Source organism: Camelus bactrianus, chromosome 6 (assembly GCF_048773025.1).
Source record: "Camelus bactrianus isolate YW-2024 breed Bactrian camel chromosome 6, ASM4877302v1, whole genome shotgun sequence".
NCBI classification, from domain to species: domain Eukaryota; kingdom Metazoa; phylum Chordata; class Mammalia; order Artiodactyla; family Camelidae; genus Camelus; species Camelus bactrianus.
The window spans coordinates 26,285,125-26,304,006 of NC_133544.1; the positions used below are offsets into that span (position 1 = coordinate 26,285,125).

General features: G+C 47.9%; 1 protein-coding gene across 7 annotated transcripts in view; it reads left to right on the forward strand.

Annotated features, from left to right (window-relative positions):
* DPF3 (double PHD fingers 3) overlaps positions 1 to 18,882 on the forward strand; it is a 280,249-nt gene that overhangs the window by 159,385 nt on the left and 101,982 nt on the right. For all 7 annotated transcript variants that reach the window (XR_012507468.1, XM_074365304.1, XM_074365300.1 and 4 more), the window contains exons 4-5: positions 7,982 to 8,109; positions 14,376 to 14,471. Coding sequence is in view for 6 of the 7 variants with exons in the window: in XM_074365304.1 (XP_074221405.1) it covers positions 7,982 to 8,109; positions 14,376 to 14,471 (224 nt within the window). In the remaining variant the exon portion in view is untranslated. The remainder of the gene's footprint in view (positions 1 to 7,981; positions 8,110 to 14,375; positions 14,472 to 18,882) is intronic.

The following is an 18,882-nucleotide window of genomic DNA, read 5'->3' on the forward strand; positions in this document are numbered from 1 at the left end:
CAAGGAGAGAAGGCCTGGCATCTGGCTGTGGGATCCACCTTTACCAGAACCACAGCTTTCCCAGACTCACCCCTGTGTCCCAGAACTCAGTCCTCTGGCACCGTTGCCGGGGGCACAGAGATAAATTTGGAAGGCTTCCTCTCTGCTTTTACTAACACCTGTCATCCCATGGTGCTAGGCCAGGCCTGTCTGGCTGGGTCTTTTCTCCTGCCCTTGGCCTAGGCTGATCGGCCATCTTAGAGAACCGCTCCTCTGTGGACTCACTCTGTATGGCTCTATATACCTTTGTCCCTTGGCACTCGGTCCCCAGCCTCCACACCCGGCCTCTATCCTGGTTCACTGGGTGGGGATGCCCCTGCTCAGGGGCCAGGGAACTGCCCTCTGGCTGTACTTGGCAACCAGGACGTAGGTGCTGCGAAGGCAGGGCTTGTCTGTATCACACACGCCCTCTCCTAAGCGCTGGCTCATTGGCAGGGCTTCACGCCTATTGCAGTCACTCCTAACTGGTCTTGCTTCTGCCCTTGCCTTCCTTCAGTTGTTTTCTGAGTGTTAAAATATAGGTGTCATAATGTCACTCTTTGCTTGAAACTGCCCGTGGCTTCAGATGGCACTCAGAGTAGAAGTCAGCATTCTCGCAGTGGCCCACACAGCCCTTCAAGGCCCGGGAGCTCTCGGAACTGGGCTCCTGCTCTGCCCTCAGGCTCACTGTGCTCTGGGCAGACAGGCTCTGGCTTCAGGGCCTTGGCACTGATGGCTCCTTTGTCTAGAATGTCCTTTCCTGGATGGCAGCATGGCCCCCTCCCTGCTCCTTCAGGCTCCGGCTTTCCTGGCCACATCTAAAGCTGCAGCTACCCTCCCCTGACCCCTGGGACTCCAGCTTCCTCTCCTCTGCTCAGTTTCTCTCCAAAACACCAATTACCATCTGTCATACTATGGGTCTTGCTTGTTTATGTCTTGTTTCTCCCCTACTAGAATGTAACTTCTGTGAGGGCAAGAGCTTTTGTTTTTTGTTCTCAGCTGTGTCCTCAGCACCTAGAACAGAGCCCGGTACACAGTAAGTGCTCAATAATGATTTATCAAGTGAATGGGAAGAGCAAGATCTCTTCTAGGTGGTTCTGCTGTGATTTCCAAATCTGCAGGACAGTGTCCCCTGGACTAGAGCAGCATCTTGCCCTCCCAGCCTTGCCTCATCCTCAGCCTCGCCTATCCTCTTAACTGCTCCAGACTTGACTCCTTCACTTCCATTCCCCCGGGACCCATGCCCAGGCTGGGGGAGCTGTGCCTCCTGGTACCTGATGGTCCTAGAGTGTCAGAAGGCGAGGAGTTTGGCTGAGAAGCACAAGGAGATGGAGACATTGGGAAGCAAAAAGGAGGGTGCTCCCCCATTAACTGAGCATCCTCCCCTGCAGATGCTATAAGTCCATTATCTCTTCTGGCCCTGGAACAACACCAGGATATGAGCTCTCCAGCTCTACAGATGAGGAGATCAAGGCCAAGTGTGCAGTGCACGATACTAGAGCTGAGATTTCACCCCAGACAGCTTCTTGCACTTTCCAGTGATCTGTGTTCGCTCGATCCATTTCCCGACTCAGTCCATTCCCACCGTCCCTCGCCTCCCTCACCTTCCTGCTAAGTTGCACTGATGTGGCCTGCTGACCAGCCCAGTGGAGAGCTTCCTTTGACAGTGTGGGTGTTTTCCTGTTCTCAGGGGGGAGGAGAATGCTCATCTGTGTTGCCGATCTCTGGGTACTGCCAACAGGGGCCCATCCTTGTGTGCTGGCTTAGGGGCAAGTGGGTAGGCACAGCAGAGAGTGGGGACCACCTCTTGGGGGAAGGATCAGTCCTTCTGTTGTGTGGCTGTCCTGGGCTTCTAAACAAGCAGTAACAAGGGCCTGCAGGGTGCAGCCTGGGCAACGGGTCCTCATTGTGAACCTCATCTATTTTGAGCTTTATGAATCACAAAACAGGGAGTCCAGGGTAGCCAAGAAAATGGCACCCCTGAGGAATGAGCAGATGGATTCCCGGGCCTGCCACCATCTCAGGAAATCAGGGCTTTGGCCCCCTCCAATCTCTTCCCCTGTGGGGTAAGAGATAACAATACCCCCTTCTCCGTCCCCATGAGCCTTTAGCTGATGGGGATAAATGAAATAATGACTCTTAAGCTTCTTGCTCCTTGGGAGTAAGTTGATGTGTAAATCTAAAGAAATATGATGAGCTTAGCTCCTCAAAATAATAAGCACCCAGAAGAGAAAACTGCACATTTGTATTTTTAAAGAAAAACTAGGGGCAGGTTAAAAAAAAAATTCCGAGCACTCATGATGTAGCAGGAAGATTGTCTGCCATTGTCTGTGGGATTCTTCCCTCCCCTTGCACTATGACTCTATCTCCAGGCTCCTGCATCAGGGAGAGCTCATGATGGATGGACGGATGGATGTGCCTTGTCGGGGTGTTTCACCACGATTTCCCTTGGGGCAGTCTGTCTGTTGGCAGAGCACAGCCTCCCAAAAGATGGTATCTCTTGCAAACTCGACAGCTAACAGACAGCTCCTCTCTTTGTATATTTCCCCAAAGAAGAACTGTCTTAATCTGTTTCTTATATGGCATATTTTATTATAATCCATATATGACTTGCAGGTCCCCAGTCCTCCATCCTGAGCCAAAAAATGCATGAGGAGTTAGAGGCACCGTGAGTCCGTGACATCTAAGCGTTTGCATTTTTAAATGACCTGGGATTTAATTACTCTCTGTGCTCCCATGTTGCACTTTCGGGCTTGTCTTGCCTGCATCCTGTTAATGAGCTCAGTGGCTCCAACAACCCAGTGGAAGCCTTGCATTCGATGCGTTGGGTGGCAGGCTTGGGGCACCTGTGTCAGAAGCCTGTGGCTTTGATCTTCACCCGAGAGGGTGGCTGCCCTGTCCACAGCCCTAGAGGGAAGCCATTGCTCTTCACTGGTGATTTTTTTTTTTTTTTTGGCTTTGCTTTTATTTGTGCTTTTCTTTTCTTTCTATTTTTTTAGAAAGACTTTCTATGCTTCAATCCTTGTTTGTCTAAGAGGTTTTTTCTTATTTGGAAACTGATTTGCTTCGGTTTGCACAGAAGCTGTCTCTGGTGTGATGGATCGTGCTGGAAGTCACCCAAGGAGTATCTCTGTTCCCAATTAGAAGTGGAGGCTGAGCTGCTTACAGGGGCCCAGGGAGGCGGCTGGCTTGGGTGACAGCTGCTGCCGCTCTGGAGAGAGTAACGATCCGTGGGTTTATATCCATGTGAATAAAATCAGGCTAATTTAAAGATGAATTACGTGTGTGTGTTTAGACCATTTTCTTTTAACGTTACATGTTGGATGGCTCCTGTCCGGTTATGTGGTCCCCAAATTTGTGCGAGGGTCAAAATGAATACGCTTATAAAGCATTTCTCAATCCTATATCCAGATGAGTTGTATTAGAATAAAACTGAATCAAGGAAATCCCTAAGGGCTTCATGGGGAATATGTCTAGGACATACGTTGTGCAAGAGCTTGGACCCGTTACCTTATTTTTCTTCACTCTGGGACCTCCTGTGGTCAGGAGCCAGAGAATGTACTCTCTGCTGCTTTGTTGGGAGGGCACTGGTTAGCCTGTCACTCTGACCTTGCCAGCTTTACCCATAGTGCTTTGAAACCAGGGTTTGCCAGGGGTCAGGAAGAATGCTGTTCTGGAATGGCGCTCAGCCGGGTATCAAGTAGACAGCATGAAGAACCATAGTTAATGTCCTTCCATTTTTTGGAAGCAAAATCATAGCACATGTTGCTTTTAATGCTATAAACCTGCACTGTTTAATACGGTAGCCACCAGCCACATGTGCCTATGGAACACTTGAAATGTGGCTAATCTGAATTGAGATGCTCTGTGAGTGTAGAATATACCCTAGATTTCAAAGACTTAATGTGAATAAAATAATGTAAAAAACCAGAATAATTTAAAAATATTGATTGCATGTTGAAATGATATTGTTTTGGATGTACTGAGTTAGATAAAATATATATATTAAGATTAATTGCACCTGTTGCCCTTTACTTTTGTAAGTGTGGCTACTAGAAAGCTTAAAATTATATAAACGGCTTGTACTATATTTCCTTTGGACAGCACTGCTGTACCATTAAAATCAGAATCATCCAAGCTTTGATAATAATAACATGTAGCATTTATATGGCACTTAGAACATCCCAGGCTCTTTACACATATGATCTCCTTTTGAATCTTAAGTTTTGAATAGAAAAAAAAGCAAAACAAAAATTCAGCTTCATTTCCTATTCTGTTTCTCATACTAGTTTTTGTGGATCTTTGTAGAATTTCTTTAAGCAGTGTATTACCACGTTTAATTCTCACACCAACCCTGTGAAATAGATACAGTCATCATCCCCGTTTAACACATAAGGAAACAGATGTAGAGGTTTAAGTAACTAGCCTGTGGTCCCTTGACTAATACGTGGCAAGGCCAGTATTTGACTCCAGGAGTTTCTGAAAACAGAACTTCTATGAGCCAATTAAATATTTTGGTTAACTAGGTAAGGATAATGTCACTCAATTTCTCTGGAATTCTGGGAGAGTCTCTGTCTTTCTGTGCTCTACTTTCCTCAACAAGGGATTGGACTCAAGATGCTGTTGGGGTTCCTCCTAGCTCTTTGCAGGTAGGAGAGCCCATTTCAGTCTTACCGTATTGGTTCTCTTTTCCCTCTTTCTTCTGACACTGTGCCCATCTTGTCAAGGACCAGAGGACTGAGCAAGTAGACTGAATGATGGGAAAGCAGGATGGAGGAATACTTAGCAGAGGAGGAAGGAGGAGCAGGAGAAGGAGGCGGAGGGAGTTCAGCAGTGATGGAAAGTTCTGTGTGGGCTCAATACTGTTGTGTGGGGTGAACACCACGTGGGGATGTTCATACACAGCAGAGCTCAGAACCGTGACACACACCTGCCCTCAGCCTCAGCAAAGATCTGCCTTTTATCCCGAAATATGAAAACTATGGAGAGGGTCTAGGAATGCAATGGATGTGCACAAAGGTTAGGATAAACCTTCCTTTTCGTGGAAGGACCAACGCAAGGCAGAGTGAAGTCCATACAGTCTAGAGATTAGGTGAATGGATTCTGAGGTAGACTGGGGTCAAGGCTGGACTTTGCTCCTTACCAGCTGTGTGATATTAAGCAAGTTGTACACCTCCCTAAGCTGCAGCATCCTCATCTGTAAAATGGGACAATAACTGTGCTCACCTTGGGTGGCGGAGGGGATTAAGTGATAACACAGCAGTAACAGGTGCCACCTTGTGAATGTTTACTGGGTGCCAAGCAGTCTGCGTGTACACAAATGTATTAACACTGGTCAGGGCTCAGCCTGAGCCTGCAAACTACTACTAAAGATATAGCCAGTGGGGCTTTAGTCACCCTCTTAACCATGTCTAGGAAAGATCATTTGGCTGCATTCTTGTCCTGTTGTGTGGCTTTCTGTGAAGTTACTTAACTTCTCTGAGCTTCAGGTGACTCATTTATAAAATGATTAAAGCAGATGATCTGTGAGGCCTTTTTCAGCTCCAAAATACAGTGCAATTCTGGAAATAGGATTTATTTAGTGTTGAGAAGGCTAAGGGGGATACTAGAATATGAACTTCATAGATCTATATATATATATATATGAGTATTATAAGTTTGAAGGATGCTGAAGAGCTGTTCTCTTTTGACTGAGGACAGGACATGAGGCGACACATTTTAATCATTTTAAATTAGACATTTGGAAGCCTTTTCTGACTTGGGAGAAAGAGTAATATGTCATCGGAGCAAGCTCTCGAGTTGCACATTGAACTCATTGAAGCAGACTGTTGACTATTTTTCTGACACTTAAATGTAACTTTATCACACAGGCCTCCCCTGACCCCCTGACCTAAAGTAAACCCCCCCACCTCCCACCATATTCTTCCTTTGCATTTCACTCTGTTTACCTCCATAGCATTTATGACATTTTTAAATTGCATATTTATTTTGTATTTAGCATTTAATGTCTGTCTCTTTAGATTGTAAACCATCTAGAGGCCTGGCTGGTCGTTATTTGGTTCACCTCCTATATACCAAGTCCCAGCACAGTGGTTGTCACATAGCAGGTGGCAGTAAATGTTTGTTGAATGAATAGGTGAGTGAGTTTCAGAGGTGGCTGATTTGGTGCTAGTGCTTTTTGATGGAGGTGGATCCTGTTTGACTTTCATGTTAAGAAAACTCTCAAAGTCCTTATCTCTCAAGGGACTTTAGGTACTGTTTCTCCTTCCCGCCATTGTATTCTGGGGGCTGGTCACACATAGGTGTGAGTTTCTTTAGTTTTAATGGGCTGCCCCGAGCGCTGTTCCTCTCGTGGGCTGGTCAGCCTGTGCCTGGTTCTGGTGGAGGAGACGGGGGAAGCTGGAGTTCCACCGGAGGCAGAATAAAGCCCAGTGGAACACAGCTTGATTGTGCTGGTTATTTCCGTGTACTCCCCCAGATCCGCCCTTTGTCCTTCTTTACACCGCCCTGTGCCCCGGGAAGCTGACCCCGGTGGCTGCATCAGTGAGGCTCCCTTGCCCTCTGGCTCCTGGTTGAGGTTGGCCATTGGCCAATGGGAGGGCAGAGCAGGAAGACGAGGATGGAGGGAGAAAGAGGTTGGGCCATGTGTCCCTGCGCCCGGTTCTCTGGCGTGCACGCTCAAGAGCCATGCTGCAGCTACAGCGCCTACCGGGGGCGCTCCATGGCACGCTCTCTAGGTCTCGCAAACGCTCTCTCTGTCCCTCCGGGAATAGCAGTGCTCATGGCTCCCTGCTGTTAATTCCCCTGGGTGCTTCACCATTCCTTGTTGTCCCTTACTCCTGTCCACACCTCGGTAAACAGTCCTCACACTGAACTCTGTACAAATGGGCCGTTCACTCCCATGACTGTTTGCTCGGGCACCACGCCGTCAGATCTTGCACCCATCTTAACCTGATGCAGGGAGGGGCCTGTGCATCTAATCACAGTGGGGTATGAGGTACTGGATCAGAGGAGAGGTTGGAGGAATATTTTGTAGTAAATCCAAATGTGATCACCTGTACCTGAGTTTTCTGTTTCTGGGGAAATACAAAAAAATCCCCAAGAACCTCCTTTGGGTTACAATTTGGGGGGATGTCATGAGAAGGGAGTTCTGTTTCTCCCTTGGTTTCTCTCATGGGCCGGGCTGGCTCTGGCTGCCACTGCTCCAGTGGCCCCATGACCTCAAGCCCCAGGAAGCCAATCAAACTCTGATGCCTTCAGAACAGATGCCCCGGCGTGCGGGCACTGCCGCTCCCAGCTGCTGGTCTGGGGCCTGTGAGGCATCTGCCCTCGTTCTTTTTCTTCCCTTGGCTTTAGAGGCCTTTACTTCCCTGATGAGTTGATTAGAACAGCCTCTCTGAAGTTAAAATCACTTTTCATGGGGTAGACTGGAGCCGGGCAGCCAGCATGGCCGGGGGAGGTCGTGGGGTCACCAAACAAGAGCTGGCCTAGAGGGAGAGGATGATAAGACCGAGGCCGACATTGGTGTACCGCTTTGGAGTGTTCAAAGCACTTTAATGTGAAGGAACACATTTATGCGCCACAAAATGGCCTTGTGGGGGGCTGGGCATTGTCACCCTCACTTTGTAGATGTGGAAAAGGGCTCGGGCATCCTCCAGTGCCTCGCCCAAAGTCACAGGGCTGGAGAGTGGCAGAAACAGGACGGAGACCCAGTTCATCTGACCCCACGTCCATCTGGCGCACTTTCTGCTCTGCTTCTGCTGTCTCTAAGGGAGCAGGCAGGGTTGGGCTCTGTCTCGGGGATTGTGGCTGGAGACAGAAAAGCTCCAGTGTTGGGAGGAGAGAGCCCAGGCTGTCGAGTCCTCCCCAGGAGCTCCAGTTCCTGCAATGCCCTTGGGGGCCCCTCCTCCTGTCCCTCCTGCTTCGAGTGACCTGAGGCTGCTTTTCTGTCCTTGCTTTTCAGAAGTGGAGCTGCCCCTGAAGAAGGATGGGTTCACCTCAGAAAGCACCACCCTGGAAGCCTTGCTCCGCGGGGAAGGGGTCGAGAAGAAGGTGGACACCAGGGAGGAGGAAAGCATCCAGGAGATACAGGTATTTCTGTGCTTGCTGGTGGGACGCCCCCGAGCATCACCGTTGTGCTTCTGAGAACTCCAGCCCCGGCTCTGGTCCTCCTATCACGGAACAGGGCTGTGCCTCAGCTACCTCGGGGCGCTGTTGCTGGGGAGCTCGCAAATTCTTTTCTGATTTAACCTGTCCCCCTTTCCCTCCCTCTCTGTGTTTATCCATTCAAAATGCAGTTTGGGAGCCTACTGTGCAGCAGGCACTGTTCTAGGTCCTGGGGGGCGCAATGGTGAGCAAAACAGACTGGGTCCTGTTCCCCAGGGAGCTGAGAGTCCACAGTCCAGCTCTGAACTCTCGGTTGTCTGCACCAGCCTGTCCAGAGTGATTCCCTGCTCCACCCCATCCTCGGCGCCGGTACACCAGCCGTCTTATCCTTTCACATCACTGCCCACTCCTTCTTCAAGGCCAGTTTCGAAGTCACCCTCCTGGCAGGGTCAGTGGCTCCTGTCCCCGTGTGTTCACCATCCTCTGTGCACAGCACTACTAAGGTGGTCACCATGCAGGGTCACCATTCAGGATTATAATGGTGCACTCTGACTGTTTCTTATTCATTTTTCTTGACTCCCCAGTGTCGAATCCAATGGTTGGCACAGAGGATTGTAATAATATTAATTAATACAAATAGACATAATAGTCCTAAATATTAAACATAATTAAATTATTAAAGTTAAATTATATTTATACTTTATATTGAATTTTTATATTTTATGTTGTATAGTACATATGATAAAATTATGTTTATTAATTTTACTTCCAATTTAATATTTACAGATTAATTTATTAGCATTATAATTAAATTACTAACAGTTACATTTTTGGTTTGCTTCGTAAGTAGCACCAGTGTGTGAATTTCACTGAGTCAGGGACCAGGCGGTGGTGTTCACCATCGTACCCTGGGGGCCTTGCACCTTTGGGCAGAGTCAGGTGTCCCTAAAGGCAGTGAATGAGTCAATGAATGTGGCCTTCTCTGCTGTTCCTGCGTTCAGATGAATCTTTTCTATTCAGTCGAGTCTTTTCTATTTGGTTGTCACAACATGGCTTATCTTTGCTCCCTCCTCAACTTCTCCGAGCCCCAGCCCCAGTAAAGATCCTTATTGACTGTGACCTTTATTTGTTTGACACACTTTGGAGTTGTCTTCAACCCCAGTCCTTCTCTCACACCCAATATCCATTCATCAGGAATCCTGTCCGCTGTGCCCTCAATGTGAATCCAGAGCATAGCCCCTTCTCACCATACCCACCTGGTCCAGGGCACACGCATCTCCCGTCTGAACTCTTGCGGTAAAGTGATCCCCCTACTGATGGTTGAGAGGGAGCCCTTGCCGCGCTCAGAACCCACGCTGGCCCCTGTTCTCTCGAGTATGAGTCATGGCCCTCCTACCTCTCTCCAACTCACTGCTTCCTCTCTTCCTTCCTTCCTCACTCGGCTCCAGGCCGCCACCTCCTTCTGCTGCCTCCCCCCCAACACACACCGGCCCGCTCCACCCTGGGCTTTGCTCTGGCTGTAGAGTCCTCTCCCCACACATCTGCTGGGCTCTCACTCTCACCTTCTTCAAGGTTTTGCTCCTGTCCCTCCTTCTCTGTGGAGTTGACCCTGACCACTGTGTGCAACACCACATCCTGTGCCCCTGATTCTTACATGCTTTCCTCTCTCCTTTTCCCCCATAGTTTTGTCACCATCTAACAGACTTCATAGTTTTCTGATTTATTATGCTACGGTTTATTTTCTCCTCCAATAGCATGTAAACTCCTCAAGGGCAGCCGTCTTTGTCCATCTCGCTCACTCATGTATCTCAAACATCTATACACTGCCTGACACTTAGTAGGTGCGCAACAAATGTTTATTGTGTGGGTGCACGAGTGAACAGATTCCTAAGAGTTGACCATCCCTGGTCCGTCCCCTCTCCGACATGTCCTCCTCTGCTAGCTGACCTTTCATCCCCAAACACAACTCTGCTTGTGCCACGCCCTTGTTTAAAAAACTTGGCTAAAACACTTTTGTTTCCTGCTAAATAAATCTGAAATGATGAGTGTGATCGTCTTGAGCCCCCTCTCCCTGCTCCTAACCTAGTTTTCAGGCTTGTTTCCCACAGTTCCTTTACTCCCTCTGTTCTTCAGCCTCTTCCCTCCGTGCCTCTGGTCATGCTGTGCCCTTTATCTGGCGTAGCTTTTCTTCCATCTCCACGTGCACAAATTCCACCCATCTATTAGGCTCAGCCCTGATACCACCTTCCCCATGAAGCCTTTCTTGATAACCGCCCTCCCTTTCCCCCTAGTTCTCTTTTTACCGCCAGCATTTAGGACACCTGGGAGTTTCTTCTTCTTCTTCTAATTCCTTTTTTTTTTTTTTTGCTATTCATGTATTATCCCCCATTTTTGGACTTTCAGATATTTGAAGTCAATGTCTGTCCCATCTAGATTGCCCATTAGAGTAGTTTTTGCTTGGTTAGTGTAATTTGACTGAGTCAGTGAGTGGGACAGAACCATTGCCCAGAAGCCTTGATGCTCCAGTGACAGTCAGCCCTTTCCCTTTCGAGCTGGCAGTGGTTCAAGTGGGTTCAAGTCCTTCTCAGTGGGTTCAAGTCCTTCTCAGGCAGCGTCGGGCCAGTATACGGGTTGTTGTTGTTGAATCATTATCATCACCATCATCCCTGATGTAAACTGAATGCCTACTATGTGCAGAGCATGAAAGCCACCATCTGCTGTGCTAGAAGCCAAAACCAGGACCCAAAGCCAGAGGAGTTTACATGTTCTTATTGGCTTTGATTATTAAAATCAAGTGCACGTCTAGCAAATGGTCTGTTTTGTTCATTTTCCCATTCATTTATTCGCTCCATCAAAGTTTATCGAGTGTCTCCTCTGAGCAGGCGTGGTGTCGGGTTCTGGGGAAATGAAGAAACCAAGAGAGACCTGTCCCCTCCACTCATATTCTGTTATGACATACAGACAGAAAGCAAGGACACAGACAAAATAATTGCATTTCAGGATACTTGCTTTGAAAAGAACAGAGCATGAAGATTCAGTATAAGAGGAGGGACAGATTCTAGGTAGTGTCCTAAGGGAGACAGGGACTTAACTCAGTCCTATGAGATGAGAAGGAGCTGAGAAAGTGAGGAACCTGGGAAGCAGCCTTCTGGGCAGAGGAAAGTGCTCCTGAAGGCCTCGTGATAGGTCCCAGCTCATCGTGTTGAAAGAATAGACAGAAGGCCGGTGTGGCTGGAGCACAGAGCTGAGAAGAGAAGGGCCCTGGGTGGGGATGGCGAGGTGGGCAGGGCCAGACCTGCAAGAGGCTCTTGGTTTCATGAGACATGAAAAAGGAAGCCATTTGGAGGATTTTAACCAGGGCAGTGAATGTGTGTTTCCTCCAGATCCCTCCAGCCACTATGTGGAAGAAAGATGGTATGCAGGGCCAGCAGTGGAAGGAGGGAAATCAGCTAGGAGGTTTCCGCACTGTTTCAGGCCAGAGATAATGGAGTCTTTAAAAGGGAATTCCTTCTTTTTTTAAACACACACACACACACACACACACACACACACACACACACACACACACACAACCAAGAACCATTGTTAGCATCACTGTAAAGACTGTTTAGAGTAACAAGGAGAAGAGTTATTTTAAAATGTGTTTATTTTGCAGATAATGTCCTTGGACAGGGAATGCATGAGTTACCAGGGGATCAGCTGCATCTCTAGTTGGACACCCTTGCCCTTCATTGCTAATACAGGACGCCCCCTCTGCTTCCTGAGCCCTGAATAGAGCTTTGTTTGTTAGGAACTCCCGGCTCCTCCCGACTTATGTAGAGAGGCCTCTGGTGTCAGGGCCACGTTGCAGGAAATGCAAAAACACAGGAAATGCTGCTGTCACATCTGAGGCCTGGGGCTTGGACTGGAGGTTCTAGAGATACAGGGAAGCCAGTGGGAAGAGGGAGAGAGAAGTCAGCTTACTCCAAGACACTGAGGCCATGCGGCACGTCTGGGGACTAGTGCAACTAGTGCAGCTGCCTTCACTGATTTTTCACCTTCCAACCCAGAGTCCATATTGCAGGTAATAAATACCTTCATAATGAAAAACGAGCGTGGAGTCAGAATGGCACTGAGATGCCAGAGGCAATGACCTTTAAATTCGAGGCACTTGGAACTTACCATGATTAAATGACTTCAAGACCCAGAAAGTTAGCGATGGCTATACAAACAGCAACCACAGGCATAACAACACCCCGTATTTATCCTACATCTTTGCACTGAAGACTTGTCATTGTATCACTAGTGTTCCCACCTACAGTTCAGAGAGGCTGGCCTAGCTGTGGGCCAGAGGTCGTCTCCAGCTGCTGCTGCTTCCCTGTCGGATGGCGAAGGTCTGCCCGGAGACCCTAAGTGCTGCCAGCTGACGACTTCCCACAAAAGCATAGCAGAGAAGCCAGACAAGAATTTACTAGTCCCGTTTTGAGTTCTTTGGGAGGATTTGGTAATTGGCAATATCCTGACCCCTGTGATGGGAATGGGGCTCTATGACAAGAAGCAGCGGGAGAAGCTCGCTGGAAACTCACCTCTGGGCTTCCTGCTCGGAGGACAGGCCAGGGGCATCGTTAGGATGCCACCTGAACAGTGATGGTGATCCCAGAAGGCAGTACTGTGTGTGCTGCTTTCTAAGCCTTTTCCCAGCTTGTGTGATTGTCGTATCATCACCACAAGGATGGGTGGATGCTGTTATCCTGTACAATTTGGTGCCCACCCGCCTTTCTAGCATCATCTTATGCCAGTCTCTCCCTGAGACACTGAACTCTTGTCGCACTGGCCTCTTTCTGCTCCCTGGACAAGCCATGTTCCCCTCCCTGCATCAGAGAGCTTGCTCATGCTGTTCCTTCTTCCTGGAATACTTTCTCTCCTTCCCTCCCCCTGGTCCCTATTCCCAAGGTTAGTCTCTGTTCATCCTTTCCATCTCAACTCTCTTAGTTCATTTCCTCAGGTAAGCCTTACCTGACCTCAGATTAGGTAAAGGTCCCTTCTAACAGCCTCTCTTAGCGCCTTGAACTTGCCTGTCACAGTTTGCATGGCAGTTGTAACTATATGGTTATATACATGGTTTGAATCTGTCTTCCCTTCATTAGACTGTAGAGTCCATTTGGGGCCAGGACTATAGCTGTTTTGTGGCTGGTCCAGCACAGCACCTGCCATGTCATCAGCCCTGGACAAATGTTTGTTGATAGAATGAATGAATTCCTATTTGATACTTGGGGGAATCTGAGGCATGAAGCGATGAGGACTCACCCAAGGTCACACAGTGAGCCTGTAAAGAACACCCAGGGTTCCTGATGTGGAATCCAGTGAGCTCCATGCCCTTCCCCTTCCCCAACTTCCACTCTGGGGGCTGGGTCCTTTTCCCTCCCTTAAACCTAGAGATACACACCTTACCTCCCCTTTCCTTCCCTCCCCCAAAGGGAGTGAAGTGCTCAGGTCCTATAGGAAGTACCATAATACACCTTGGAATTCTCAGACACAAGGGCTGAGAAAGAGATGGAAAGCTCTGAGCTGATGAACCTGACCTTGCTTTGGATGCGCTGTGTGATCCTGAGCAGTCGGAACTTTCCCGCCTCAGTTTGTTTACCTGAAAAGAGATTGGATTCTCTGCTGCAGTGTGACTCACAGGGCTGTTAGAATTAAATTCATGATCTTTAAGCTCCATTACAAGTAATGTGCTGTAATGAAAATCCATTTCTCTTAAAAAAAAAAAAAAGATGGAAGATGATGAATGACACATTAATGTCAAATTCTGGTGAGATGAACAGGAAGTTACTTGTTCTCATCAAACAGGGCAGGGTTCCAGGATGCCAGGGAAAGGAGAAGCACATTTTCATCTTTGAGGTGGCCCTTTAGGAACAAGAGGACAATTACATTAGAGTAAGTTTTGACCAGACATCCTGGGCCCACGTAGGAGAGTATCCCTGCCAAAGTATTCTCTTTTTAGAAAACACTTCTTGGGCAAATAGAATTGAAAAAGGTCAGTGTTCTGGGAGGATGTGGCTGACATGGTCCTGGGGGTTTGAGAGAGAGATGGTACCGCCGAGAGCGCCAACTCCGGGCCAGCATGTTGGAGGCCTAGCTTCCCAAGCAATGGCTGCATCTTCACTGTGTTAAAAAAAAATACCAAAAAATCAGAACACCCCAAATAACCCTCTGATGGTTTTCTCCTCTGCATTTTATTTCTCATCCCCTCTATTTTCTTGTCCTTTCAGAGGGTTTTGGAAAACGATGAAAACGTAGAAGAAGGAAATGAAGAAGAGGATTTAGAAGAGGATGTTCCCAAGCGGAAGAACCGGACCAGAGGACGGGTAAGCTGGGGATGCTGTGAGGGAGCCGAGAGGTCAGGGAGGCTGGCGCCTGGTGAACAGCCCGTCCCCAGGTCCAAAGGCCCCCTGCAGCTAGAGGGGAGGGCACAGCTCAGTTGTAGAGTGCGTGCCTAGCTTGCGTGAGGTCCTGGGTTCAATCCCGAGTAACTTCATTAAATAAACAAACAGATCTAATTACCTCCCTCTCCACCCCCACAAAAAAAAAAAAAAAGAAAAAGAAAAGAGAAAAACCAAAGTCCCACTGCAGCTAGACAGAAGTTGCATCCATGGTCTTCCTGCAGAACACCCAGAGAGGAGACCTCCAGATGAGCTCGTATCCCAGGTGATAACCTGCAAGAGTTTAGAGCTGGCACGAGAGGGAAGATGAGGCAGAGGGCGCCCCGAGGGGGATGGGGAGGGTCTGGGGAAGTGGGGTGGGGTCTGGATTGGGGTGGAGGATGAGGAGCCTGGGACTGCTGTCCCCATTCCTCAGTCGTAGAAGGAGGCTGAAAGCGTCCTGTCCCCGGGGCCATCCCAGAATGACAGGGCGAGGACACTTGCTTTGGGGTGTGTTTCACTAGGCAGAGAGTGGAGCAAGCTGGGAAAGCGTAGGGACCATAGCTGATGATTCCCAAGTGGGTGTGGCAGGGGCTTTGGAGCCTTGTGAGCCTGGAATGTGGCTAGAAAAGGCCAGAAGCCTGGGGAATGGCTGAGGGGAAATCCGTGGTAGAAGGAATGAAAATATGACGGTGACCCTTGAGGGGAGGGAGTCAAACCTGAGTGGTGCTCTCAGGCAATCTGGTTGGTCCTCCAGAGTCCCCAAGTTCAAGCCCGAAGGGGTTTTCTGTGGTCACCTTCAGGGGTCTGTGCGAGTGTCTGACAGTAACCAGGTGGAGCGGGATCCCTGAGGATGAACTGCTCTGGGTCCGGAGAATCACCTCTCTGAGGCCTGCCCGGCTCCTTCAGGCTCTAGGCAGGATGCTTACCCCTCTCATGGACAAGAGGCTAGTCCTGGATGCCCTCTGGGCTTGTGATAACTGCGCCAAGCCTCTCTGTTCCTGTGGCTCTTGTGCCTGAATATACATCAGAATCACCAGGAGAGCCTATTGGAATGCAAACTCCCAGGACCCACTCCCAGAAGCTCTGATTCAGGAGGCGGTGGGGGGAGGCCTGGGGAGGCCTGGAGAGCTGTATTATAAGTAAGCCCCTAGGTGACTGGTGCAAAAGATCCGGTGCTGCCCACACTGAGTGAAGATGCTCCGGCGCCGATGGGACCTGGAACTTCTCCATCTGGGCAGGGCAGCCCTTTGATGCTGCACACCGTATACAGTCAGCACCCAGTTTCAGCAGGGATCTGTATTTTGACACTCCTGTTTTATCTATTCTTTACTCCCATGTGTTGTTAGTTTGTATGTTTGTTTCTCGGTTTGTTGTTTTGGTTTTTTGGGTTGTTTTGGTGGAGTATTTGAAAGCAAGTCCTAGACATTTTCTCTTTTATCCTGCTCACACTTCAGTGTATATCTCTAACAGGTATCATTATTGTACTCAATAAGAATAACTATTCTAATATCTATTATCCAGTCCTTAATCATTTCCCACTGATTTTCTCAAAAATGCCTTTTTACAGTTGGATTGTTTGAAACTTAAGTCTCTTGTATTCTATAATCTACCCCTTCCTTGCTACTCCCTACCACACACACAGTTTTTTCTCCTTGCTCTTTGTTTGTTGAAGAACCTGGGAGGCTGGTCCAGTAGAATTTCTCATATTCTAGATTTGGCAGACTGGTGGTGTTTAATGTGTCCCTCCATTCTCTTTATTTTCTGAAAACTGGTGGTTTGATGAGATACTTGATTTGTGTGTGTGTGTGTGTGTGTGTGTGTGTGTGTGTGTGTGTGTGTGTGTATAAATATTTTTTGGTGGAGCTAGAATCTTTCCTAGCTGTGATATGTGCTTCTTATTGCTTCACATCCAGAGACATATGCTGTCCACTTGTTCTGTCTTCAGTGGTGGTTAAGTTGATCGTGGATTTAGGTGTTGTCATCTTGATCTCTCCTTAGAAAGTACCCCATCATGTTGTCACCTAATCATCTTAGTGGCCACTGATGAACTTGCCTTGACTCATGACTGCATTGGGGGTTACAATATAATGAATTTCTAATTCCATCATTAAAAGCAGTTTTAGAGTGTGGAGTTTATTTGCTGTGTACCTCTGGGCCTGCTTCCATCCCTTCCCTTAACCCAAACCAAACTTACTGCAACCTAGACATTGAACTTATGGTCAGCAAACATGAATGGTGTCTCTTCTCTGTAAGAACACCAGCAGAAGCGGCAGCCCCAGCCGTTTGAGCTTTCTGTAGGCTTCCTGTCCACCAGACAATGTGATGAGGCTCTTCACACTTCTGTTGGGACAGAGAGGCAGTCTAAGGCTGTACACCTCAGTGCCTGGTGGTCCCTGAACCACAGCATCAGTGTCACCTGGGAGCTTGTTAGAACTGCAGAGCCCAGCCTCCACCCTAGAAGGACTGAATTAACACCTGCCCTTTAACAGAACCCCCAGGTGCTTTGTGTGCTCACTGAAGAAGTTAAGGCTAAGGTAGTGATGACAAGAGCAGTCTCTGCATTGTTTGAACCATGAGTTCAAATCCCAGCTCCACCACATACTAGGCTTTGGGTGAGTTATATAACTTCTGTGACCTTGACCAAATTATGTAAGTATTCCGGGTCTCAGTTTCTTCCTCATTAAAATAAGGGTAATAATATGCAACCAATTTTGAGTGCTTAATAAAGGCTAGATGTTTCTAGGAGGGTGCAAGCAAAGGGAATAACTTTCAGAACTTTGACAATGGAGATTCCCTGATAGGTGAGGGAAATTCAGACCTAACAATTAATAACTGTGTCTACGGCAACTTGAGCCTAACAAATCACTGCTCTTTAAATTTCATGAAATTCCTGTGAGCCATCCATGTGAGGATTATCATTCAGTTGATCAATCAGTATTTGTGATGCACTGTGGTGCAGCCCGGTGCATCTCAAACTTGAATGTGCATGTAAAGCGCCTGGTGATCTTGTTCAAGTGCAATTCTGATGCAGTACGTCTGGCAGGTGGGGACTGAGATCTTGCTTCATTAGCAAGATCCCAGGTGATGCCAGTGCTGCTGGTCTGAGCACCGCACTTTAAATAGCAAGAGTTTAGAGCAAAGGTTCTCAGTTTTTTTGGTCTCAGGAATTCTAAATTTAAAAATTACTGAGAGCTCCCAAAGCTGTTGTTCTAGTGGGTTATAACTAGTGATACTTCCCATATTAAAAATTAAAACAGAAAAAATGTTAAGAATACACGAGCACTCAGAGTGATGGCACCATCATATCATGTAGCCTCTGGAAAACTCCACTGTGCATTTGTGAGGGAATGTGAGTGAAAACTTTCAAATAACATTTTAGTACTATTACAAAAATAGTTTGGACATTGCAGACCACTGAAAGGGTCTCAGGGACATCTCCCCACCCCAAGGATCCCTGGACCACTATTGAGAACAACTGATATAGAGCAACTAGCCTTCTGTTTGGAGCTGAGTCTGTCCTAGTCGAGAGTTGCAGGAAACTCATGGCTTGAGCAAAAATGGGAAATATTTGAGAAGCTGTTGGGCCATTGCCCCAAATCTGAGCAATTTTTAAAGATTTGGGCAGGACAAGAAAGTGACAGGGATTTAGGATTAGGAAAGAGTAAGGACCCCAGGCAGCTTCTGGCCTCAACTTCTCCCTCATTCATTCTTTTCTTGTGAGATTGCCTTTCCTGCTTCTCTGTGCACATGGCTCCATAGCTTCTGAATTTATGAGTCCCCAGTTCAAGTGACCATTTCCCAGTTCAGAGTCCCTTGGAGGCAGAATCTGATTGGCTCAGCTTGGGTCAGGTGTCTCCTCCTGAACCAGCCAATCAGCTGGTGGCCAGTGGGGCAGGGCTGTGTGGTACAGTTGTGGCTGCCGTGGCCCACCAGTGTGTGAACGGGGAGGTGGAGCAGGGAGGGTGGAATGGGATGGGCAGTTCTCAGAGAAGGGACACTGGTTTCTTTTCGACATCAGCTTCAAAGTTTCCTGTAACAGATCCTGGAAACCTGGGCCTCTGCCTTCTACTGGCCTTGTGACTATGGACAAGTCATGAACCCTCTCAGAACCTGTTTCATTAAGTGCCAAATGAGAGTCATAATATTACTTGGTTAAACTCAGATGGTGTTGTTGGAATTAACTGAGCTAATTTATGAGAAAGAGCTTTGGATGCTGTGTGCCCAGCAATAGTGCTACATGTCAGGGGTTCATAATAAAGTATGAAGTGCCATCTTTGTCCTCCAGGATCTTGGAATTTAATTGAGGAGAGAATGCTAATAGCCATGATACAATTAGAAAGCAGCAGGCTTCTGA